At 44.4% G+C, this 26,681-nt stretch overlaps 1 protein-coding gene across 5 annotated transcripts in view; it reads left to right on the top strand.

Annotated features, from left to right (window-relative positions):
* SWT1 (SWT1 RNA endoribonuclease homolog) overlaps positions 1 to 26,681 on the top strand; it is a 106,086-nt gene that overhangs the window by 4,861 nt on the left and 74,544 nt on the right. For all 5 annotated transcript variants that reach the window (XM_045027093.1, XM_045027094.1, XM_045027095.1 and 2 more), the window contains 8 exons: positions 234 to 317; positions 14,292 to 14,344; positions 19,558 to 20,326; positions 20,769 to 20,834; positions 21,846 to 21,975; positions 22,101 to 22,202; positions 23,783 to 23,971; positions 24,795 to 24,888. In XM_045027093.1, coding sequence (XP_044883028.1) covers positions 234 to 317; positions 14,292 to 14,344; positions 19,558 to 20,326; positions 20,769 to 20,834; positions 21,846 to 21,975; positions 22,101 to 22,202; positions 23,783 to 23,971; positions 24,795 to 24,888 — 1,487 coding nt within the window. The remainder of the gene's footprint in view (positions 1 to 233; positions 318 to 14,291; positions 14,345 to 19,557; positions 20,327 to 20,768; positions 20,835 to 21,845; positions 21,976 to 22,100; positions 22,203 to 23,782; positions 23,972 to 24,794; positions 24,889 to 26,681) is intronic.

Here is a 26,681-nt window from a genome sequence, read left to right as displayed (position 1 = left end):
GTTTATGGCATTCTCTGAAGGTGATTATAGGCATTGGGAGGCTTTTGGATAAAGGAATAATGTGTGTGAGGAGAAAATGAATATAAGTACATCACTCTTGATTCTTGGCAAACAAGTCACTCAGACTTCAGTTGCATAGCAAATGTGTACTTTAAAACATTTTTAATTTTATGCTGTATTCATTTTTATCACCTGATTTCCCCATTGTTTGCTTCTCAATTATATTCTTTCAGCCTTCTTGTTCTAAGACTACCAGTAATAAAACAAAGGCATCCAGCTTGGCAAGCTCAACACCTTCCTCAGAGAAAAGAAAATGGGTGAGTGTTGTCTAAAACTATTGGATATAATCATTTTATAAAATCTTTTTCCCCCTTAACCCTTTGTCTATCTTGTTTCCAATATAAACTGACAGGACAGGACTGTCTCATAATCTGTTTGTATAGTGACCAGCGGTGGCTCTAGACATTTCGCCGCCCCAAGCAGGGCGGCACGCCGTGGGGGGTGGGGTGGCGCTCTGCCGGTCGCTGGTCCCGCGGCTCCGGTGGACCTCCTGCAGGCGTGCCTGTGGAGGGTCCGCTGGTCCCGCGGCTCCACCGAAGCCACGCGGCTCCATCGGACCCTCCGCAGGCACGCCTGCGGGAGGTCCACCGGAGCCGCCTGCCACCCTCCCGGCGACCGGCAGAGCGCCCCCCGTAGCATGCCGCCCCAAGCACACGCTTGGCGTGCTGGGGTCTGGAGCCGTCCCTGATAGTGACTAGCACAATGGGTCTTTGATCTAAGAAGGCACTACTGTAATATAATTATCTTGCATCCATGTACAAATGAAACTTAGTAGAAATGTCCCTCTAGGTGTCTTGGCTGTATTCAGCAGTACCCGTTATTGACCTCTCCTATCACAAAACAATACCTATTGCTATGTTCTCCTCACATGTGTGCACACATGCAACAGTAGAGAGTAGGGCTGCCAACTTTCTACTGGCACAAAACCGAACACCCTAGCCCTTGCCCCTGCCCTGAGGCCTCGTCCCCCTGCTCACTACATTTTTTTCCCCCACCCTCACTCACTCTCACTGGGCTGGGGGTTGGGGTATGGGAGAGGGTGAGGGCTCTAAATGGGGGTGTGGGCTCTGGGGTGGGGCCAGAAATGAGGGGTTCAGGGTGCAGGAGGAGGCTCCAGGCTGGGCAGGGAGTTGGGGTGCAGGAGGCAGTGAGGCCTGGGGGTGGGGATGAGGGGCTTGGGGTACAGGAGGGGACTCCAGGCTGGGTGGTGGGGCTGAGGGATTCAGAATGTGGGAGGGGGCTGCAGGTTAAGGTAGGGGGTTGGAGATGGGAGGGGTGAGGGCTCTAGGCTGGGGGTGCTGGCTCTGGGGTGGGGCCAGGGATGAGGGGTTTGGGATGCAGGAGGGGGCTCCAGGCTGGGGGGGTGGAGCTGAGGGATTTGGAATGCAGGAGGGGGATGCAGATTGAGGCACGGGGTTGGGGTGTAGGAGGGGGTTTGGGCTCTGGGGTGGGGCCAGGGATGAGGGGTTCAGGGTATGAGAGTGGGCTCTGGGCTGTGTCAGCGGGTTGAGGTGCGGGGGGGGGTGAGGGCTCTGGGATGGGAGTGTGTGCTCTGCGGTGCAGAAGGGGTCTTTGGGTTTGGAGGGCCTCAAGGCTGGGTGTAGGAGGGGGTATGGGCTCTGGGCTGGGGCCAACAGGAATGAGGGATTTGGGGTACAGGAGGGGCCTCTGGGTTTGGTTGGGGCTCAGGGCTGGGGCTCAAGGTTGGGGTGCAGACTTACCTCGGTGGCTCCCGGTCAGTGGTGCAGCGTGGGTGCTAAGGCAGGCTTCCTGCCTGTGCTGGGGCACCGTGCTGCACCTGGAAGTGGCCAGCAGGTCCAGCTGCTAGGGGCGGGGGGGACGACAGGCAGGCAGGAGGCTCCATGGTGTGTGCTGCTCTTACCTGCATGCACTGCCCCCCCCCCCAGCTCCCATTGGCCAGGAACCAGCCAATGGAAGTGTGGAGTTGGGGCTGGGGCAGTGCGCAGAGCCCTGTGACCCCCCCACCCCCAGGAGCCAGACCTCCTGGCCGCTTCCAGGGCTCAGCGTGGTGCCCCAGGACAGGTAGGAACTGGCCTGTCTTGGCGCTGCAGCACCACCAACTGGACTTCTAACGTTTCAGTCGGCAGTGCTGACCGGAGCCACCAGGGTCCCTTTTCGACCAGGTGTTCCAGTCAAAAAACCGGACACCTGGTCATCCTAGTAGAGAAGTGTTGCCAACACTAGTGCAATTGTACTTGCTAGCCTTGTGTAATCTATCGGTTTTCTTAAAACTTCCCACTGTGACCCTATCACTGGTACTGCCATGTTTTAACCATTGTGTTACTTAGACCTGTTCTGAAGGATATTAGATAGCACTGTGATTAAAGCACTGCTCCACGCAAATACTCCTATTATTGAAGCTGCTGGAGCTGTGCTATTTCTAGTGTAATGGTGGGAGACTTTCCAACAATTGCCAGTGTAGACACAACCTATTGTAGATAAAGAACCATGTTTTAACCAACTTAACATGATGATAGATGGTGCTGGGTTGTGTTCTGTTCATACAAGCAAGGTTAAACCATGTTACAGTATGATCTGATCATAATTATATTTAAGCATGGCTGTTTTAGCATGGTGTAGACAGGACCACAGGGAAAAGATGTGAATTGTAGGGAAAATTCTGCAACTTCTAGTCTCTGTTAGGTGTGAAATTGCTTGGTATACACTGCTGGTTGGAAATATGAATGAAGAGAAATTTGTTGCTGATACAAACCAAAACAGAAAAAACAAAGCTCAAACTTGTTCCCACTTGTGTGTGAAGATGTATATAATTAGGGCACTTTGTTCTTTTTTTTATTTTATTTTATTTACATTTTCCCAGGAATGTATTGGTGTTTATTACTACAACAATTAAACAGGTGAAAATCAGTGCAAAATATTTTTTTCTGGGTAAATATTGTGGTTTATTTTGGTGGATGGAAGGATGGGGGTAAAAATATTCAGTAGATTTGATGAACAGAATTCAAAGCATTAATGTGGTTTGCTGCAGAACTGAAACCGAACTCAATGCCAACTCTGAGTTTGAGAAAACAGTATATCTCTAATTTTTTTCATTTGAATAAACAGTTTACCATTGTAGACTTAGAACTACTAGCCTATAGATATTTACATTTAATAATTAGGCCACACCATTTGCAGTGCATACACTCAACTTCATCCTTTTCTCCAATTTTTTTTTTAAGCTTTTGAGTACTTCTTTGTGTTCTGAAATGTATTCTGATACAGATTTCCGTTTTCCCATTTTTAGTGTGTCAAATCTTTAAACTGGTATCTGTTAACAGCTTGAAATGTGTATTTGGGCATGAGATTTATCAATACATTGAAATACCATGTACTTTTAGAGCTTACATGTGTGCCTGTTTATTGTGTGTATCTTCTAGACCAGGGTTGGGCAAACTTCTTTTTTTTTATTTTATTTTTATTTTTTTTTGGCCTGAGGGCCGCATCAGGTTTCAGAAATTGTATGGAGGGCTGGTTATGGGAGGCTATGCCTCGCCAAACAGGCAGGCATGGCTTGCCCCACCCTCTCCCCCCTCCCCCCACTGCTTCTCACCCCTGACGGACCCCAGGATTCCTGCCCCATCCGACCACCACTGGAACCCCCATCCCTAACTGCCCTCAGCCGCCCCATACAGCCCCTCCTCTCCTTCCTGACTCTCTCTTCCCCCCCCCCCGAACCCGTGCCCCAATTCAACTGCCCCGACCCCTATCCGGATCCCTGGCCTGTGACCACCCCCCCCTTCGAACTCCTCTGCCCTCTAGCCAAACCCCCCCCCTCTGCTCCTTGCCCCCTTACTGTGCTGCCTGGAGCACCGGTGGCTGGCGGTGCAGCTGCACCAGGACAGGCAGCCGTGCTGCCCAGTTGGAGTCAGCCACACACTGCACAGCACAGAGCACCGGGTCAGGCCGGGGTCTGCAGCTGTGCTGCCCCAGGAGCTTGCAGCCCCACCGCCCAGAGCATTGTGCTGGCGGCACAGTGAGCTGAGGCTGTGGGGGAGAGGGAACAACAGGGGAGTGCTGGGGGTAGCTTAGAGGCCGGGGAGAACGATCCCATGGGCTGGATGTGGCCCGTGAGCCGGAGTTTGCCCACCTCTGTTCTAGACTAATACGTAGCCTTATTTCAACAGGCAGCTTCGCATATACATACAGACTAATGTATTATCAAATACATATATCTCATGCAATGTATTGTATTTTCCTAATAAAATAAGTTTTTTGTTTTGTTAATACATTTGAATGATACAAAAGTAGGGTAAAAATTCAGGGAAAAAACTAATACTTTTTGTAAAACCTGGGATTTTTTTTTTCAGTTAAAACCAATTTTTATTGAAAACAAAGGGGCTTATATATAATGTACTAAGGAAAATTGTTAGTTTTAACTACACTAGCTTTTTTTTTTTTACCAAAGCAAACTCTTGGTCATTTTAAACTAATTTTTTTTTTTTTTTTACAATTTTATTACAGGAAATGCTAATTTTGCAGTTATAACTTAAAAATACATCCTGCAGAGCACTCCTTCAAAAAAAGATGAGACCTTCTATATAATAAAAAATTAAGGGTTTGTGAGGATAATATGGTATATTTTGTGATGCCTCTTATATTTAGAAGTAAACTTCTGCAACTTAACAGGAAGGAGACAAATAATAACAGCCCTATGCTATGTAGGAACCCAAGGCAACTGCATGCAGTTCTGGTTGCCTCATCTTAAGAGAGATGTATTAGAATTGGAAAAGGTTTAGAGAAGGTCAACAAAAATAATCAGGGGTATGGAACAGCTTCCATACCCACATCAGCAACTGCAGAACTTATTGGTCTGCTGAGATTGGTAATGCTGACCACATCTTAGTCTCTGCAGACTTCCTTTTGTAGAATAAAAAGGTTAGCAAAATTTAAATGATCTAACCTAAAAATCAATAGAATTTGAAACCACTGAAATCTTGAATTGGGTTGAGACCCTGCCAGAGTAGACTAACAGCGAGTCCACCTGGATGAACTTCAGAGCCCTGGTAACCTATGTCGCTATGACTATTATTGGTCCCAAAAAAGAGTCAAGAAACTCTGGATCTCTGTTAATATCTTAACCAGCATTGAACAGTGTCATACAACTTGTCTGAGAGGCGATATGGTCACGTATCATAAGTTAAATGGCACTTATAATAAAGTAATACACACTGATTGCAAAGTTTTTATGGACGCCAAAGCCATCATACTCAAGGAAGCTTCTGCCAGGAGCAATATTGCTTCCTTTTATCAACACATGCATGACCTTATTGATGAGAGAGGTGGTTCACTTGGTGCAGTCTACTCCAGTTCTGGTTAGCTAATCAATACAGAAATGGAGTGCATGACAGGCTGGAGTGACTACTTCAGCCAGCTGTTAAATGCACCCCCAGTTTCTTTGGACCCTGACGTTAAGGCTGCTGCCAAGTTGACCTATTCTGCATAAAATGATCTTTGCGAATGTACTGTTGCCTTATTTCTGTAGATTTTGACATCAGGAAACTGGAATTCCTGCAGAACTGTTAAAAAGTGCTGGACCAGCTGTTTCCAAGAAATTAGACTCTATTCAGACGAAGCATCTCTGACTGATTGAAAACCTCCGATGGTACATATTTAAATTCAAATGAAGAGATCTGTTTTCTAACTAAACAGGTCCTGCTCTCGCAAATGGTCACCCAAAGCTCTCAAAGGTGATTTGGTCACCTGCTCTGAATGCCTACCATCTTCCCTGCAAGAATCATCTTTGACTTTAAGCCAATGAAAGGAGAATGGAAAAGATACCCAGGAAAACATAAAACACGATGGCTGGATGGCTTCAACAGAATCCTGTCCCTCACAGGAATCCTACTGCATATAGGGTGACCAGATGAGAGGAAGAAAAATATGGGGACACATTGTGCGTGTGTGTGTGTGGGGGGGGGGGTCGCCAGCGGCGCCCCCCCCCCCCCAAAAAAAAGCAGAGTGTCACAAAATATCAAGACAAATGAGGGGATTAGGTTCCAAGGAAATTTTTTTCACCAGACAAAAGATATACACACACACACACACACACACACACACACACACACACGTTTTAAACAAACAATTTAATACTGGAACACAGTGATGATAATTGTGAAGCTTCGTTGAGGTGGAGGAGTCAGAGGGTGGGATATTTCCCTTACTGCTAAATGATGAACTAGCAATTGGCTGAGCCCTCAAGGGTTAACTCTCTGACTCTGCAAGGCAGCAGGAATAGAGGGAGATATATGCATTTCCCTTAAGTACACTGCCTTGTTAATTAGATCAGAAATTGGATTCACTTAACATTGTTTTGCTTGAAGTTGCATTTTTTTCAGGAACATAACTACAACGTTAAGTGAGGAGATACTGTAATTGATACTTGCAGGATGGAGGACTCTATCCTGTGAAGCTGTGACTCTGAAAGAGATTTGGGGTTTTTGATGGATAGCCCCTAATGTTGTGCTTTGACCAAAAGAGCTAATGTGATCCTGGGTTGCATAAATGAGAATCCTGAGTAGGAGCAGAGAGGTTATTTTACCTCTAGATTTGGCACTGGTGTGACCAATGCTGGAATACTTTGTCCAGTTCTGGAGCCCACAGTTTAAAAATAATGTTGTTGGTAAATTGGAGGAGAGGGTTCAGAGAAAAGCCACGAGAATGACTAAAGGACTAGAAAACATGCCTTTATAGTGAGGAGCTCAATCTATTTAGCTTAAGAAAGATGAGGTTGAGAGGTAACTTGATTACAGCCTATAAGTATCTGCATGGGGAACTTGATAATGGGCCCTTTGCTCTAGCAGGGAAAGGCGTAACACAATCCAGTGGCTGAATCTAGACAAATTCAGACTGGAAATAAGATGTACATTTTTGACAGCGAGGGTAATTATTGGAGCAGTTTGCCAAGGATCATGTCCACCACAGACAGTTATTTAAAATCAAGATTGCATGTTCTTCTAAAAGATATGCTCTAAGAATTATTCTAAGGACGTTCTGTGGTCTGTGTTATACAAGAGGTCAGATGATCAAAATGGTCTCTTCTGGCATTGGAATACTTGAATCTATGGACCAGGACTCCATTGTGCTAGGCTCTGTACAAACATAAAACAAAAAGGTGGCCCTAGCCACAAAGATCTTACTGTCTAAGTGATGTTCGTCCATCGTTTTCGAAGAAGACCTTAACATCTATCAGGTTGTGAGCTGTCCATGGTGCATCCGCAAATGGCTGGTAAGGCCAATACGGGCACGGAATGTTCTGCCACATGTTGGGCAGACGTGTGGGCACCACTGTTACAACATTTGCAGCTCTGGCTTTACGGAGTGCTCGCTTCTCTTGTGCTAGGATTATCCTTCTGGCTTCAGATGTCTGGCAGCCTTGGTGGATCAGCGTACGCCATGTCGATCGGTCTTGTGCCAGGGTTTCCCAGGAGGTGATGTCGATATCCAGGGACTTAAGAGAGGCTTTCAGCGTATCTTTGTATCGCTTCTTTTGTCCCCCGTGCGATTGCTTTCCTTGAGACAGCTCACCATAGAAGAGCTGTTTGGGGATGCGGTGGTCTGGCATCCTTGCAACATGGCCTGCCCAGCGTGTCTGGGCTTTCATAAGCAGAGTGTAAACTGACGGCAGGCCTGCTCTGGAAAGGACTTCTGTGTCAGGCACCTTATCCTGCCACCGAATCCTCAGAAGGCTGCGGAGGCAAGTCGTGTGGAAGTGGTTCAATTGCCTAGCGTGCCTCCTGTATACAGTCCAGGTCTCACTGGCATACATCAAGTAGTTAGCACTACTGCTCGGTAGACTTTAAGCTTTGTAGCAAGGCTTATTCCACGGCGGTCCCACACGTTGGTCAGCAGTCCGCCAAATGCAGAGCTTGCCTTGGCGATTCTGCAGTTGACCTCGATGTCAATTGTCACTGCGCGGGAGAGGGTGCTGCCAAGGTATGTAAATTGGTCCACTGCTTGCAGCTTTTGCCCCTTCACTGTGATGGTGGGCTCTTGGTGTTGGGCTTTCGAAGCTGGCTGGTGCATCACTTCGGTTTTCTTTATGTTGATAAGAAGGCCGAAGTTATCGCATGCTGCTGCGAATTTGTCCATGCTGGCTTGCATTTCCTGCTCTGATCCAGCATTCAGGGCACAATCGTCAGCAAAAAGGAGGTCTCGTAGCAGTCTCCTTTATCTTGGTGACAGCCTGGAGTCTTCGCAGGTTGAACAGTTTCCCATCAGTCCTGTATCTCAGGCTGACTCCCAAGGAACTGTTCTGAAAGGCGTCTGACAGCATGGCTGAAAACATCATGCTGAACAGGGTCGGTGCCAACACACACCCTTGCTTGACGCCATTTGTGACGGGAAAGGCCTCTGAAGCTTCTCCGTCGTCCAGAACACGAGCCGTCATGCCGTCGTGGAACTGACGTACCATCAGGATGAATCTATCAGGGCACCCAAACTTCGACATGATACGCCACAGACCTTCACGACTGACAGTGTCAAAAGCCTTAGTGAGATCCACAAAGATGGTGTACAGTTCACGATTCTGCTCTTGACACTTCTCTTGGAGCTGTCGGACTGCGAAGATCATGTCCACAGTGCCACGCTCTTTACGAAAGCCGCACTGTCTCTCGGGTAATAGACCCTGTTCCAGGTGGTCAATCAGGCGATTCAGCAACACTCGTGCAAGGATCTTGCCTGCGCTGGAAAGCAATGATATTCCTCTATGATTATCGCAGACTTTTCGATTTCCTTTCCTCTTATAGAGGTGTACGATGGACGCGTCTTTCAATTCCTGAGGAATAGACCCTTGATTCCAGAAGGACTGAAACAGTTGAGTGAGTTTGTCAACAAGCACTGCACCACCATCCTTATAAACTTCTGCTGGGATCGCATCAGATCCTGAGGCCTTGCCACTGGACAGCTGGCTGATGGCCTGTAGGATTGTATGGGGTGTTCAGGGAGGGGTAGCACCTCTGGTGTAGGGGCATGTCGTGTCCTTTCAGGGCAGCTCGTCCACCTTTGGTCCCCACCTGTCACTCAGCTCTCACCTGTGGCTCCCTGTAGCTGTAGCATGTGCAGCGGCCACACCCCGGGCAACAGCTTCGACAGGCTGGCTAAACCAGGTTGAGGGTAGCCGTTGGGCTTAGACCTCCGGTGAGATAGGGCTTTGTCTATCCCGAGCATGTGAAGACAGACTCCGGCGGATTGAGCGGATGAGACCTTCTAGAATAGGACCAACGGTCATGAAGGCGGTTTCTGCAAGCGGTGTGGTACGCTAAGAGCACGGCAAGACGCGAACGATGCCCTGGTCAACCACTGTGGCCAGCCCATCTCCAACCGTCTCGACTCTTGTCCTGCCATTGGAGCAAGATGGGATCTGGGAAGAGAGAGTGAGGCTGACTATGCGCACCTCTCCCTCATTTTAATCCAATCCACGCGCAAGTCTTGACATCTCCTAACTTCCGTAAATTTCAAAGTCCTGTGGCGATGGGCGAGCGACGAAGCAGCAGGTGTGGATACACTGGGAGCTGTAGCCGCGGACCTGCACACAGGCGGCTCAGGTCTAATGGTCGTCTTCTTGCTGATCGAAGCAACAGCTGGATTTGGCGTCTACCTGAGTGACTGAGCAGCCCTTTTTAGGACCGCACTGCTCACCTCCGTAGCAAGAGGAAGGGGCTAGAAAAGGTGCCCTAAACATTGTTTGCTTCACAGAACCCTGGCCAGCTTACCGCGGCTAGAGGGGATCCCATCTTATGCGGTCGAACAACAAAACTTCAAATAAAAAACCGTAAGGTGACACCACTCATTATTGGTACATGGAACGTACGCACGCTTCAAGATAACCCCTCAGCAGATCGACCAGAAAGAAGAACAGCCCTGGTCGCTAGAGAGCTCGCAAGATTTAACATCGATATTGCGGCCTTGTGTGAAACTCGTCTAGCCAACGAAGGTCAGCTCACAGAAATAGGGGGTGGTTACACATTCTTCTGGTGTGGACGTAGGTTGTATTGAGATCTTTCTGTCCCGCCCCCTGTAACGGACAATGTAATAGAAGTAGAAAAATCTGGCTTAGACTGTAATTCTCTCTGCTTTCTGTGTAATTTTCTTTTCTGTTTAAGTGTCAGCAGACAAATGGGTGGGTCTCTGGGTAGACCCCCTAAAGAGGTTTGGATTGTGTGTTGAGTAAATGGCCTTTAAGCAATGGCCATGTATTTTTGCCCAGGTGGCAAGCCTTACTAGGGAGGACTCGGGTAGTCTTGTAAGTAAAAATGTTTTGGGGAAAAGACCAGTAGGGTGGGGCTAGTTGAGAAGCTCACCATCCTAGCTAAACTGGTAGTGGAGCAAATTGGTGCCAAATGGAAGGGACGGCTCAGCGAGAAAAAAGGATCGGGCCCAGGCGGGCAGGCAACAGACAAAGAGAACAGTTTTTGGTGTCTTTGAAATGTTTGTAAATAAATTCAGGCAAAGAAATTATTAGATTGCAATCATTTGGCTATGAACAATTTTGTTAAATCAGTTGAAGAATGTATACAGTGCTATGTAATGAAAATTTTATTAGGCTCTACAGGCACTATAAGTGGTGATGTTTTCTTTCAGTGTTTAAAAGCAGGAGTTAAAAGTAAAAAAAGCAAGCCAGAAAGCATCTGTGTTAATGCAAGTTAACTAACTGATAAGGTAGAGGCCGCTGAACCAGGGCTGTCTAAGAAACACATACGAGAAAATATGGGGTAATTCCTCTGTTTTGCCTAGAATCAACAAGAGTATTTGTATATTTTAAGTATTTAACTGCCCAGAAGGTGTGGACCTCTGTTTTTGTCTTTCAGATAATCAAAGAAAACTAATGCCAGCTGCACAACATTCAACGTACCTTGATTTACTGGCACAGTAAAAAATTATGTTGTGTGTTCTATGTTCTGTCTTGTGGTGTTTGTCTCGTGGCCAGAATTGTTGTTTAATATTTTCATGGGATGGTCTGATTTGAACTCAAGCGGAAGTGTTGGCTTGAAATGCAGATACTTGTTTTGTTCAACTTAGAATACAAAGTGTTTGGTTACATCAGAAAAATGTGATATACTAAAGTCTAATACATTTTCTTCAGTAAGAGAAAGAAACTACATTGGCCAAATCTTTTAATTAAGAATTGTTGTTAAAATTTGCATACCAACAGTCTTTGGAAGCAAGGACATGAAAAGTTAACCCACTCCCCATATTGTACAAGGGATCCTTCTGGCTACCTCAGACTTTTAGCCAGAGGGCTGGGGCTGGTGGAAAGCTATTGGACTAGAGTAGTGCCTGATCGGTTTCAAAATTTGCTTTCATTATTACCAGAGGTTCGAAGAATCTCTGAATTGCAAGGACAAATTCATATGCTTCGGAATATATATATATCATGCTGAACAGAATGCCTTTTATACAGCTTATAGAGTGTCTACTTTATGTATTAAGTATGATGTATTGTGCTTTGTGACCAAAACTGTACAACAACCCCATTATTTTATTCCTATGGGAATGTTATTGTTTGTAGTGTTGTTAGTTAGTTTAGGATTATGTTGTTGTTGTAAAAGACGTAATGATAGTAATAATACCTTTCATGTTCATGCTAATCATGCATTGTCATTACATCCCATGAAAACCCCTAAGGTTGACATATCTGCTGTAGAATCTGAAATCCATGGATTAATGCAAATGGAGATTTGAAAATATTTGTTGTACTAGAAGTACAAAAGGGGGGAGTGTGGAAGCAGGGAAAGCTTCAATAAGGATTTGAAGCGGATTTTAATGCGTGTCAGTCAGTTAGCAAGAGTCAGGCCATACTGTAACCCTAATGACGTGAGACTTGTAGGAGCAAAGATAGTGCGAGGCGACAGGACAAGAACTGTGTACAAAGTTATTACGACCTTGCAATCACTAACCAAAATGCAGGCTTGCTTTTCTTAAGAGAGAGACAAATAAGATAAGCCTTTCTGCTATGTATAAACAAAATAAAGACTGGGAATGGTTGGGTCATTACACCAATTGAATCTATTTCCCTATGTTAAGTTCTCCTCACACCTTCTATGGGCCATCTTAATTATCACTTCAAAAAGTTTTTTTTTCCTCCTGCTAACGATAGCTCATCTCAATTGATTAGACTCTGCCTGTTGGTATGCATACTTCCACCTTCTCATGTTCTCTGTATGTATAAATATCTCCTGTCTGTGTGTTCCATTCTATGCATCCGAAGAAGTGAGCTTTAGCTCACGAAAGCTCATGCTAAAATAAATTTGTTAGTCTTTAAGGTGCCACAAGTACTCCTGGTTTTTTTTGCGGATACAGACTAACACGGCTGCTACTCTGAAACCTGTCAAAATGTATTTGTTGCTTTTTACTGTCTCCATGATTGCTAGAAATTGTCTGTAACAAAGGTATAAAGGCTTGGTGTAATTGTTTACCAGTTGAGAGACCTGTCCAGGACTGGGGCGACCCTGTGTCCTATGGCACTCTCTCCCTCCATTGTAATTACTGGAGAAATAATAAAGTATTTGATTTTGCTGCACCCAAACAAAAAGCGAGAACTGAGTTTTTCTTCGACACTACTGTCTAAGTATAAAACAGATGACAGCAGATGAGTATAGACAAATGATGTACAAGGTCATAATGAAACAATATTGGTGAGCATGATAGTGGTCTCAGCACACCAGTGGCCCAACTGTGGTCATCTTTTTGTAACTGTCATGGCAAAGGAGAATTATAAGGCGGGATTTGAATGAGATAGTTTTGCAAATGTTTATGGGATCCCCCTGAGCATGAGGGGCTGGATGGGAATAACCACAAAGTGTTTGTTTCAAAATGTAACATGTGGACAGTGAAGGCTGGCTTCATGGTCTGATTGGAGGTAGGAGCTGACATCTTGCTAGTGAATGAAAAGTGATAGGTGGGGTAGAGAAGGACCTTGAAAGTAAAGACAAACTTCGTGTAATAGCGATGGGGAGAACCACTGAAGTGATGTGAAGAGAGGGGTGATGAGGAAAAGAAAATGATCTATGCAGCAGCATTCTGAATGGCGCTGAGCAAGGCAGGGCCAAAGAAAAGGATGTTACAATAATCAAGATGAGGGTTTTTTGTTTTTTTTAAATGTGTGAGGATGAATAGAAAAACCTGGATCTTACAGATGTTATGCAGAAAGAATTGGCAAGGTTTAGATGTAGTCTGGATATGAGGACTTAGAGACATCTGAGTCAAATATGATGTCTAAGTTACAGGCCTTGGTAACCAGCAGGATGGTTGCATTGTTCACAGAGATTGAGAAGGGAGGTGGGGATTAAGAGCTAGCTCTATTTTAGTCATGTTGAACTTGATCTGATGGCTAGATATTGATGAGTTCTGGGAGATAGCTCTGTTGTAAGCTTGGAGTAAATTCTAAGTATGTATATCCTACAAGCATTACAGCGGCTGTGGTGCTGTACTACTATAGTGTAGCCTCTTACTACAACGATGGAAAGGATTTTTCCATTGCTGTAGTAAATCCAAGAGGCAGTAGCTAGGTCGACAGAATATACAGTAGGATGTTAGGTTGACCTGATTGTGCACAGGGACCAGGTCTGATGCTCTGTTTGTATAAGGCCACCACACTAGGGTAACTTTTCGGCTGTTGCTAACTTATTCAGACTCATTGAAGTTAGCAGTGTTGGAAGCCCCCGTTTGGATAGGGTGCTGGCTACCACCACAATGATGTTGAGTTCTTGGAAGACTTCCTCCAATGTAGAGAAGACTTCTGAAGTCTTACTCATTTCAGGAAACTGTTGAAACTCTGTTTTTAAAAAAAAAAAAAAAGCAACTTTCTAATGCATCTTGGCTGGCTAATATGACTGTGACCAAACATTGTCAAAACTCTGTTCTCGACTAGATAGAAGCTTCTAGGAAGCAATTTGGATAATGTGTATTCTTTATCTACTGGTTTCTTTGTAGAATATAGGATATGCATGTATTGAAAGATCTGTAATCAGTTATACTTCGTTTCTCTTTCGTAATTCAGGTCTGTTTGTATGCTGTTGCTCACTTGTTCCTTGTGTTTTCTTAAAATGTAACAGAATACAGTGAAGCAAATACATTGTAATGGAGTAGATGGCCAGTTTGTTTGAGTTTAGCTAGTCAAAATCTGAATGCATCTAGTGATAGATCACAGTAACGCATTTCACTGCAATTTAGTGGTTCCTGTTAAAGTTTTTAACTTTTTTTTTTTTCAGAAATCAGAAGAGACAGGAATCTGTAACATAAAAGGACAGCTAGAATTTCAAAGGTAAATGCTTACTTTGTCATTAAACATAACCATTTAAAAAAAATCAACAGGATAGTGCTTAGTATTCTAGCAAAATATTGGGTTTTTTACTTGTGCAGTGATGGAGAACTGGGCTACCTTAATAGATAAAACATTTCCATTTGTGTTCATGAATGGACTCTGCCTAAGTCAGTCAGGTTGTGATGGCAATTAAGAGATGAGGTCCTTAAAATTTCTTTTTAAATTCACTATAAATTTGTGCTACTTCACACTAAACAAGAGAGGAATGGCACCTTTCCGCTGCTCCCTGGAGACCAGGGACAGTGTTATCCTCCTCATTCTGAACAGTGGGCCTCGTAATAGGAATGTGTCTGTATTGAATGTTATTCTGTAGATGTCAGCAGAAGTACTGGGCATGGAACAAAAGCAAAAAACAGTAGAGAGCCATAGTGTAATTTAGAGGAGGATTTTGCATTAAGTATAATATCTTTCATTTTCCATTTCTGTTGGCTCTAGGTAGCCCCCAAATCAATCCAGTTGTCATAATGTACAGGGAGATGTTCAGCAAACAAGTAAAGTGCCTGAACCCACTGTTGCTTATTGCTAAAAGCAGCCAAGTCAGCAGGCTGTAAAGTGGCCATATAGCAAGCGCAACTTGACCAAGGCAGGAGGGGAGGGGGTTTTGAGTGCCACAGAAAGGGCCGCTTTACCCCGCGTCCTTCCTGATAAGAAGTGTGTTGAAGTTGCTGATACATGCATTTTTAGAAGAGAGGATGTGCCCTCAGGAATGTGTCTAACAGGGTTTCAAGGCTGCAAACTATGCGGGGGAAAAAAATCACACTTGGTTAATCAATAATAATCAGAAGAAGACCTCTTGCTTGACCATTGAAACTGCTAGCTTAACAAGTTTTCTTTAAGGGACATGTCATTGTGTTACTAATGTATAAAATAAGGGAAAAGTTTGAGGGAGTGAGACTCTTTGGGACTGGATTCTCCCTCTGGATGCATTTTGTGTTCCCCACCAGCAGACGGGCTGCCGCTGTGCCTCTCAAGAGCCACACTCTTACTTGCTTGAGCACTCCTTTTAATTATCGAGGGTTGGGGGTGTTTTACTAACCTGTTGCAGACGTGTATAAGTGCTTGAGACTGAGAAAACTTTAGCTTTAAGTGAAAGTACTCTTGTGTTGTCCTGTTTGTGCCAGCTATCTATCGGTCGGATGGCCATGTCTCCCCTGATTTATTTCCTGACACCACCGAGGGCCGGCTCTAGGTTTTTTGCCGGCCCAAGCAAAAAAATTTTTGGCTGCCCCCCATCCCAGCCTTGGGCTCCTCGCCGCACCCTTCTGCTGCCCCAGCCCTGGGTGCTCTGACCTCCCTCTTTCCCCCCCCCACACCCCCTGCCGCCCCAGCTCTGGGCTCCTCCCTTTCCCCCCCACCATTAAACCCCCCCGCCTTCCCCCCACACCTCTTGCCGCTGCAGCCCTGGGTCACTGGTAACTCGCTCCCAGGGCGGGTCATTCAGCAGGAATTTTGGATGTGCACAGAACACAGACAGGATTGGGTCCCATATGGTTACAGAACTGCAGTAAAATAGAACAATTTTCAGCTTGTGTGATTGGAGGATATCTGGATGCATATTATAAGACTGTCCTCCATAAATGAGGAAAAGTTGAGGGGCCTTTATTATTCTTTTGTTCCACTCTTTGTTTCTATGGGGAATTTGCCAATGCAATATCATTGTCTTCCTTTTAAACAAGCAAACAAACAAACAAAAGGCAATGGCTGTTGAAAATAGCAATTCCAGTCCTAATAACCACTGGGAAGCATTTCTTGCTCAATTTCATCCTACTTTTTCTACAGCAAGTTACAGTGGATCAATATATTTGATTTGGGAGAAATGAAGTAACGGCTGCCCAAACTGAGCTTGAGCACTCCTGAATTTTGAGGTGTTCAAATCTGGAAGGCAGGTGCTGGGGGGGGGGGGGGGGGCTGTGGCTTCATGGGGGAGCACGGCAGCATGTCTGCAGCAGGGGGCTGCGGGGTTGGAGAAGGGGTAGAGGGTTCCCGGGGGGGCAGTCAAGGGACAAGGAGCAGGGGGGGTAGATGTGTCAGGGGTTCGGGGGGGCAGTCAGGGGACAGGCAGTGGTTGGATAGGCATGGGAGTCCCAGGGGTTTGTCAGGGGACAGGTAGGGGGTGGGATCCTGGGGGGAAGTTGTGGGGGGTCTCAGGAGGGGGCAGTTGGGGATAAGGAAAAGGGAGGCTTAGCTAGGGGGTGGGGTTCTAAGGGGCAGTTAGGGGCAGGGGTCCCGGGAGGGGTGATCGGGGGGGTTGGATGGGTTGGGCTTTCTGTGGGGGGCAGTCAGAGGGAGTGGATGGTGGCAGGGTGGGGCAACCCTCCCTCCCCATGGACTGTCCTATTTTTTTGAATGTTAAAATATGGTATCCCTACCCATGGGCGGCAGGTTATATATTTGTGTGGGGCCCGGGCCCCAGCAATATTCAGGGCTGGGCGCCCTGCTCCAGCAATAGTTGGAGCTGGGTCTCTTCCCCCCCCCCCCCCCCCCGGTCCTGCCTGGATCGGCCCCGGCCACCGCAGGTCTCCCCCCGCCGCCGCGACCCTGCCTGGAGCAGGTCCCAGCCCCCGCCTGCCACCCCCCCTCCGCGTGTTCCCCCCCTCCGCCGCGTTGTGTTGCGTCCCTGCCTGACAGAACGCAGCGCGCCTCTCCCCTGCCTGCTGCCCAGAGGGCTCCCAGCAGATTTGCTGTCTGCTGCCGCAGGGTCCTAGTGCCTGCCCCCCGCCAGTACTGGCAAGGCAGGCTGCCCTTACCCTGAGCCTCTCCAACCCCAAACCCTCAGCCCCAGCCAGAGCCCTCATTCCCCCCGCACCCTAATCCTCAGCCCCAGCCCTGAGCACCCCCACATCATGAACCCCTCATCCCCCTGCACCCTAATCCTCAGCCCCAGCCAGAGCCCTCATCCCCTGCACCCTAATCCTCAACCCCAGCCAGAGCCCTCATCCCCCCGCACCCTAATCCTCTGCCCCAGCCCTGAGCGCCCCCACATCATGAACCCCTCATCCCCCCGCACCCTAATCCTCTGCCCCAGCCCTGAGCGCCCCCACATCATGAACCCCTCATCCCCCTGCACCCTAATCCTCAGCCCCAGCCAGAGCCCTCATCCCCCGCACCCTAATCCTCTGCCCCAGCCCTGAGCGCCCCCACATCATGAACCCCTCATCCCCCCCCACCCTAATCCTCTGCCCCAGCCCTGAGTGCCCCCACATCATGAACCCCTCATCCACAGCCCTCACCCCACACTCCAAACCTCTGCCCTAGCCCTGAGCCCCCTCCTGCATCATGAACCCCTCATCCACAGCCCTCATCCACAGCCCAACCCTCTTCCCTAGCCCTGAGCCCCCTCGCATCATGAACCCCTCATCCACAGCCCTCACCCCACAGCCCAACCCTCTTCCCTAGCCCTGAGCCCCCTCCTGCATCATGTACCCCTCATCCTCAGCCCCACAGTCCTCACCCTGCACTCCCTCCTATCCCCAAACTCCCTCCCCCTTCCCACACACCCCTTCCCAACCCCAAACTCCATCCCAAAGCCTGCACCCTTCACCTCCTCCTGCACACCCACCCCCTGCCCCAGCCCAGAGCCTGCACCCAGCACCCTTCCTGCACCCTAATCCCCAGCCCAGGATCTGCACCCCAGACCTCCCCCGCCGAGCCCCCTCCCAGAGCCTTAGGCAGGTGGGGGCGGAGTTGGGGGGGCGGAGTTGGGGGCGGGTTCTGGGCCCCACCAAAATTTTTACAAACTTGCCTCCCATATCCCTACCCTTCACAGTGTAGCTCTCCATTCACAGCAAGCTGCAGCATGAAGTCTTAACTACCTCACTCCCTCCCCCTTCCTTGCCTGTTGGTAGTGGCCAAGGGAATGCTGGGAAATGTAGTTCTTTCCCTGCTTCAGGGCTGGCTCTATAGGCAGGGAGCTAACCAAGGAACTTCAGCTCCCAGGGCCCCCTGTTGGTTTTCAGCTCCCATGCTGGATCCCTGCTGCCCCAAGCACTTGCTTGCTTTGCTGGTGCCTAGAGACACCACCTGACGCAGAGTAAAAGTTGCCAAGAGCTTTGGGTTGAAAGAACCTTGGATAACAATAACAACTTGATGCTTCAAGTAATTTTCAAGGTTACAGGCACTGAGAAATCGTTCAAGTTGTGGAATGGCAAATATGCTCTTTGGCTGACTTGTGAATTCATATGTTAAGTGAATTTCTCAGTTATTGTTGACTAAATGTTTATACTTTTATGATAACTAATGGGCCTATTAGGATTTCTGTTAGCTACATTTTCAGTGTTTTTTATTGGTCTCCGGTGGAACAATATTTGACTATATTTTTGAACATGTTGAACTATAATCATTTTAGCATATCTTGGGGCTCATTTGCAAAGGGGGCATTCCCCCCTCTCATTTGTGCTAGACAGAACTCTGCTTTTGGCCACCCGTAGCATGACTGAAGCATGGTGGGTGACTATAACTGGTGAACACAGATGCAAAAAGTGTTATGGGCATAAATATTTGAAAACTATTACACACCCTAATGTTGCATTGTGTGGTTTTTAATAAAAAATAAAAAAAGACTGCTATAGACATTTTGCCCTGATTAAGAATCTCTGTTCAGGGCTGAAACTGCAGTGCATGCAGTAGCTAGATTTGGGTCTCATCTATTTTATAAGTACTACCTGGTTACTACACTATTCCTCACAGTGCAGACAGAACCTGAGTGCTATATCTTTGGATTTCAGCAACCTCAGCTCAGGAATATGAACAGCATTTTAACCAATCTTGCCTATGCTATAAGACTGAACAGTGTCTTAACAATGTTGAGGTCACTGCCATATTGTAATAATTGTACTAGGTTGGTACAATGTAGACAGTGACCTTACTGTTACCTTTTTTGGTCAACATTTGGCAAATTAAGAAAATTATGCAAGATGTAAAAACAGTGAGAGCAAAGCATGTCCATGAGAAGCAAAAATATCTCTTTCCTCCTCCCCCCCCAACTCTTTTTTAAAGGATCAACGTTAATGAAATTTCAAATACTTAGCAGTAACTAGCTGGGCGAAGAAGTACAGTAACAGTCTAGTGCAGGCTTCTCTTTGTTGATTTCAGTCACGTTAAACTATATTGTGACTCTTTTTTTAATAATTTCCATTTATGTAACATTTCTGCAGATTCAAAGTACATAAAGAGGTTCAAGAGAAGAAACAAAAGCAAAGTTCCTATGTTCCACAAGGCACTACTGAAGGGTTCCAAGGAGAGTCTTCAAACGATAGCAAAACAATCAGTGCTGTTTTGATTCAAACTGAGAAACGAAAAAGGATATCTATACAGTTTAAACATCATGATGTTAAACATGGAAGAGAGAAAAGCCAAAGTGATTCTGGTGTGGTCCCTACTAGCAGGGAAATCTGTAAAAAAGACCACTATTTTGACAATGTTGGAACAGGAGGGAAAATGGTGCGGCATAGTTTTGCAATCCAGAAGGACATGGTGAGGAAGAAGAAGAAAGAGAAAACTGAGCTCAGCAAACTAAAGGCTAGAGTTGAACAAACTATGTTGGAGAAGTTCAAGGTAGCTACCTTTCCTACAGACTTGCTGAGTAAGAAGTTGCATGGATCAAAAAAACTGAGTGATGATTTCAGAAGTCTGAAAAAGTCCTCAGCCACCTTTCCAAAGAGTGCAGGAGATGGCAATTTCCCCACTAATATATCACACACATCATTGAAGACTTGTAAGAATAAAGAACACCTAGAAAACCCCAAAGAACTATCTAACAAAAATCACCATGTTACTAAACATATACCATTATTCTATTCAACTGCAACATCTAAGGAATGGCAGTATCTTAAAGAGAAGAAACAGCATTCTGATTCCAGCAAAACTGTTAGTTCAAGAACTGAAGGAAGGACCTTTGAAGCCATACCATTACATTTAAGACAGGTAAAGTAATAAAATCCTGGACAAGTTAGTAGTGGACAAATAGGCTGTGTGGTGGGTTTTTTTTGGTTTTGTTTTGTGTTTTTGAAATGGTGGTTTCTAGATAACCGTTTATATCTTCTCCCTCTGCGTATGGAGACGTAGACTTAAGTTTGGCCACAACTAAGAAGAATTTCATCCCTACCTCATTCATACAAGACACTTGTCTACTTTTTTTTTTTAAAGCATCTTAACATGTTTTTGTATCATTAGGATTGTGCTAATTTAACTAGTACTCTCTGCTGTTTTCTATATGCACACTGCATTCTTAACTCTTTATAATACTACTGCAAAAATAGTATTTGGATAGAACATTAATTTTATTGTCAGGTCACAAAGTTTGTCGTGAGGTAGCAAGTGCTTGAATTCTTGTAAATGTCTTATTTCTGGCATTATTTCTCAACAGAGCTCTGAAGTCCCATGCCCTTCTGCCTCCCATCAAGCCATTCACATTACAGAGACAGACCAAGAGGTTTGTGCTATGTTAGTTTAAACAACTGTATCCTGAAACTGTGACATTCTGCACTGTTGCTATGCCATTTCTTCCATTCCTAGTGGCTCTGGTATCTCTTAAGTACTAAAAAATCCAATTAGTTTGTTGTGCCTGTCAAGGGCTTTCTGAAACAAGTTTACATGGTACAACCTAGTTTTAGACTTCTTGCTTCCATGTTGGAAAGTGGGGTCAGAATATTTGGTTGCAAATCCCACCAACTTTACTTTCCAGCATCCTTATACTTTTTTTTGGTAAAGAAATAGAGCAGTGAGACTCACCCTTTTCCATACTACTGTACCCCTTTAAGGAGTCTGATTTTTGTCTTGAGTATCCCCAAGTTTTACCTCACTTAAAACTACTTGCTTACAAAATCAGACATAAAAAGACAAAAGTGTCACAGCACACTCTTACTGAAAAATTGCTGACATTCTCATTTTTAACATATAATTATAAAATCACTTGGGATATAAATATTATCCTTACATTTCAGGGTATAGTGTATATAGAGCAAGTCATTGTCTGTATGAAATTTTAGTTTGTACTGACTTGGCTAGTACTTTTTATGTAGCCTGTTGTAAAACTAGGGAAATATCTAGATGGGTGGATGTACCCCCTAGAAGACCTCTGTGTACTCTTGGGGTTTGTGTCCCCCTGGTTGAGAACCACTGATAAAGAGCAATGTTCCTAAAGAACTGTTGTTAGCAGAGCACTTTCGGCCTCTGTAGTAAGGAACAGATCAAGCCTGTTAACTATTGGTTAGAAATGTGGTCACAAATGAAACTTTTAGGCCATACCTTGGACTTCCTATATTTGGGTATAGGCTGCAGATGCTCATACTCTTAAATTTGCTGCACCAGTTAAAAATTAACTAATGCTAAGAACTGCATGAAAACATCAGCAATGATACCAAAGATTGCTTGTTCCTATCAGACAACTTTTTTTTAAAGAGCTTACCCACCTCTTATTTTATGTATTCATGTGTTGCCATAGATGCAAATAATAGAGGACTTGCATGCTGCTCGTATTGACAAAAAGATAGCTTTGCCAGTCGTGCAGACTTGTGGAGAATTGACAAGTATGGAAATAGATCTTCCAGAAGAGAATGCAGATATTCCAGCTGGTATGTCATCTGTAAAGTTGTCAGGAGGTTTCTCTATCTGCTTCCACACTGACAACATTTAAAAGTAATCAGTGTCCTAAGTAAGGAATGCAAAAGAATGAATTGCTATGTGTTCTCTTCTACAGCAAGTGCTACTTCTGGTTCGAACCTCTTGATAGTGATTGACACCAACATAATGATTAGTCACCTTCAGTTTATCATGACTTTGAAAACTAGAGATATACCAGGTATGTGGATGCTTTTACAGCCCCTATAGAAGAGGGACAATCAACAGGTTCATGTTTGTATAGTAAGCTCTTCAGGGTATGAGCTATACCGTGTGTGTGGACAATGCCTAACACACTGTACTGGAATGTGCATAATGGAAAAATAACTTCATACATACTGAGGCTAACTCTCAAACACTGGGTTCCTTAACAAGCTATCCAAATTCCACATTTGGACGCTTAGATTTTCACATGTAAATGCCTGTTCATGAGAGTCTAAATTCAGAGTGTAGGCTTCCTATTAAGGAAACTGACATCTGAAATCAGAGCCTATTATGTACATATCTACTGTAATGAAAACTGAACTTATTACAAATTTTAAACTTTTCTGCATACATAAGTTTTAGGAATCCTTGCTTTCTAAAAACCCCTAGGTCTGGTTCTACCTGATACTGGATGCTATAAAAAGTCAGTAAGAGCTTACCTGAGGTAAGGGCAGAGTAGGGACTTAAGCGTTTGATCTATTATTAATAGTAAGTATCTTAATACAAAGATCTCAAATCACTTTGTTTAACCCTCAAACACAGCTGAGGACACAAGAACAAATTATCCCATCTGTAAGATAAATATTATCAAGGCAGGAAAAAAATTGTCAGGGAAAAAAAAATTGAGGTCAAAGCTGGAAATAATACACCTGGAGTTCTGACATCCAACCCCTTGCTTTCAGTACTGCCTTTAGTATGTTGCTGAATTCTAGATCTGTACTGCTAGAGGGACTAAGACTGCAGATACCAGCTTGCACCAGTGAAGTCCATCAGGTGCTTCTAACATTCTGAGCTAATGAACAGTGACTTATAATGCAAACCAATTGGAAACAGCCCCATTACGCTATAATGTATGTGGTGTATCTCTTTATAAGGTCTGATCATGTAAGTGCCAGAGATAAAGAACAGGGCCAATGTATATAGCATTGACAGAATAGTCATTCACTTTCCAATGTATTCATTGTGTGTCTGGTATATTCCAGTTTTAATGACAAAGTTTTTAGTACATATTTTTAAAGATTTTTTTTTTTAACAAAGTTCATTGAAAATGTAGGCCAGTAAAACTTTTGTCCAGTGTCCATAGCGTTTATCACTGAGATAGTGTTGTTGGATGATAGTCTTTGCAAACCATTGCCGCCTTTTATTAATTAGAATTTGGTTATATAATGACCATCATTTGTGAACATGTCAGTATTCCCTTTTCCTCTACTGCTCAGTGACTTTTATTTTAGCATCAAGCATCACACAGTGTGGCATTCATTGTGTGGTAAACAGGATTACCACAACAATTATGTCAAAATATGGTACAGTAATGTGATAAAAATTGTTTACTCCTCAATTTTGCATGTCATCACTTTTAAAATAACCCACTGAATGAGTGTTTATATTGAATTTAACGTTAAGGAAGCTGACTTCTGTTTTGAAATGGGTCTTGCCCAGTAATGCAGAAATCTGCTAATACACATAAACCTCGGGAACTATGTTCATATTAAAATGGAACCTACTGTTCAATTGGCAGGGTTTTTTTTGTTTTTTTTTTTAAATTGTGTTTTCTAGGCATTGGCAGACTTGCACTGATAATTCCCTGGGTGGTTCTACAAGAACTGGACAACTTGAAGAAAGGCAAAGTACTACAACATGTTCGGCACAAAGCTGTCCCTGCAGTTCAGTTCATCTACACTTGTCTCAAAAACCAAGATTCAAAGCTGTGGGGGCAATCCATGCAGCTTGCCTCTCAGAAAATATGTAAGCTATGTACATAGTTGCATTTATTTCTGGGTTGAATGGTCCTCACAGCTCCACTAGCGTGAGCATCAGCATCTACTTCTGGGCTTAATATAATCTGCATTTTTACCTTTGCAATTTCCCTATTAAAATTGACTAACACCTTTCAGTGGCCATCAGACTATCACTATGGACCTTATTCTCCACCTTGTCACACCAATTTTATACTGTTAATTGATGTCTGAGTTATGCTGGCATAAAACTGGTGTAATGGAGTGAAGAATCAGGCCCTATATATTTCTCAATCTTTTGTGATGGGTAGGTATCTTTCTGAGTTATCAGAAGACAAACATCACCTATATTTTTCAGCATGAACCTATCAAATACACCTTAATCAGTAGTAAAAGATTTTTTGAACAGATTTAGTACATGCGTAGTTTATAATCAAAACTAGTACTTCACTCCCTACCATGTTATCGATAAATTTATTTGTTACAGCGTTCTCAATTCCAGCTGTGTCTCCACTTTATAAACAGGCTGTGGGGAGTTACTTCATCCTACCAAGCTAGGTATGGATTATGTGTCGTCTTCAGTTGCTGACTGCAACCTAGTTGATCACAGAGCTGTGTAAGCGACTTGCCTGAAGTTGCAAAGCAAGAAAGCAGCAGTTTCTAGTAGAACTCAGGAATTCCTGTATCCCAGATCTGTGCTTAGACCACACATCTCCCCATTGCTTGAACAAATACAGTGTTTGAATACAGTATCTTAATAAATATATTAAGATATTGCTCATTAAGCCTGATTATTTCTGAATTTATTGCCATTGTGTTTGCTAAATTTGCAGATGGATTGAGTGATGAAAACAATGATGATCGTGTTTTACAATGCTGCTTGCAGTATCAGAGTCTTTTCCCTCAAGCTTTTGTCATACTGTGCACGTGAGTTACATCTGCATTTCATGTTTTGTTTTCAAGATTGCTGAATTCTGTGTGTGGGGAGGAGACTACACACCATCACTTTTAGAAGTGATTGAAATAAGGTTTGTTTTTGTTTTTGTTTTGTTTTTTTGAGAAGCACAATCACTCAATATAACTCCTTTGTAGTATAAAGGAATAATTAAAAACACTTTTCTAACCATAACACTTTAAGTAGAGTTAATTCAAGTTCTTAATTTTCTTAAAACTGGAATTTGCTGGAAAACAGCTGCTAATATTACTGGTGCTGCATAAAGTAACTGAAGACTTAATCACATTTTGTGTGGGAACAGAGCAGAGATCTGGTTGTACATAGATGTTTGGATTTCATACATGGTGAAGGTGGTGGTAGTATGTATGCCACAGCATGTATGGATAGGGATTGACTTTGTTCTAATTCTCCTGCTGATTTTTGTGACTTGATTCTAGCTTTGGCTACACTAGGAATTGAAATGTAATTTTCAGCAGCTGATCTCCCTGAAGGGATCCCGAAAAGGTGGTTCAAACGAAGACTGGACAAAATCAATACCATTTCAGAAAGTGGAAATGAGTTCTCTAACGGGAACTGGTTTAATTTGTGCAAACTTAATGTGTGGGAGCCAAATTAGTGTTTTCAGTGGAAACCCAGACAAACATGAGTATGGGGAGACTGTCCATAATGATTCCATGTTAAGTTAGCACAAACTGAGTTAAGAGATGACTCTTATATTATGCGGCTCTATTAAACTCAGGCTGTGATCTATACGCTAAAATTTATCTATACTCTTTTTGGCTTCTTACAGCCTCATGAGTAATAAAGATTCTCCAGCTGGAACTTGGGTAATTGTTGTATTAGGCAGAACAGAATTCAGCTCAGTCCATCACATCTTCATTGGGTGCGCAGCAGGGTGGATTGATTTAAATCATTGGCTTAAATCTTGTTTATGCATTTGCGTTTCTTAATTCTTTGTTGGGTGCTTGCACATGTCCATTCCACTTAAGTGTGTGCCAGTGCACTGGAGCTAGATAACATATTTTCCCATAGCAGTACCCATCTGGGCAGCACATGTGCTCTCCATGCACCGGTGCTGCTTAGCGGGAGCATGAAAGGCAGAGATGCCCCAGTGCCCCTTTTTCTTCTCACCGCCTATGATTGGTGGTCAGAGCAAGTGTGAGCTCTTCATGTTTTCTCTGTGTGTTAGTTAGCTGTGCCCATTTTAGGTTTCCATTTACCTATTCTTTTGTCTTGGTGGTGGTGGTGTTGTCTCTCAGTCAAGAGCACCAAACCACTTAGAGAATTCCCTTCCCTTTGGCTGCAAACTGTACTACTTGGAATCATGTTGTCAGACAGGTGGGTTCTAAGCACGGTGCAAGTGGGATATATTCTACAAATCACATCTATTCCACTCTCTTGTCCACCTTTTCTGTCTCTTTTCAGAGATCGCTCTCCTGAGACTGTACTAATTCAGGAAGGACAGTCTCTTCTATGGCTCCTACATCAAGAGAAGGGATTTTATTCCTGGTATTTTCTCATTCTGAAGTCCAAGGAAGGCCTCAGGCCCATTCTGGACCTGCAGAATCTCAAGCAATTCCTAAAGATAAAATTTCTAATGGTTACTCTATCCTCTATTATTCCATTCCTATCTCTCAACGACTGGCTTGCTACCCTTGACTTAAAGGAGGTATACTTCCTTGTGGCCCTTCACCAGAGTCACAGGAAGTTCCTAAGATTTGTTCTGGCAGATATCCATTATTAGTTCACATTTCTTTCATTTGGC

The sequence above is a fragment of the Mauremys mutica genome, chromosome 8 (assembly GCF_020497125.1).
Source record: "Mauremys mutica isolate MM-2020 ecotype Southern chromosome 8, ASM2049712v1, whole genome shotgun sequence".
Taxonomy (NCBI): domain Eukaryota; kingdom Metazoa; phylum Chordata; order Testudines; family Geoemydidae; genus Mauremys; species Mauremys mutica.
Note: the sequence above shows the minus strand (reverse complement) of the source record. Positions and strands in the feature narration are given on the sequence as shown.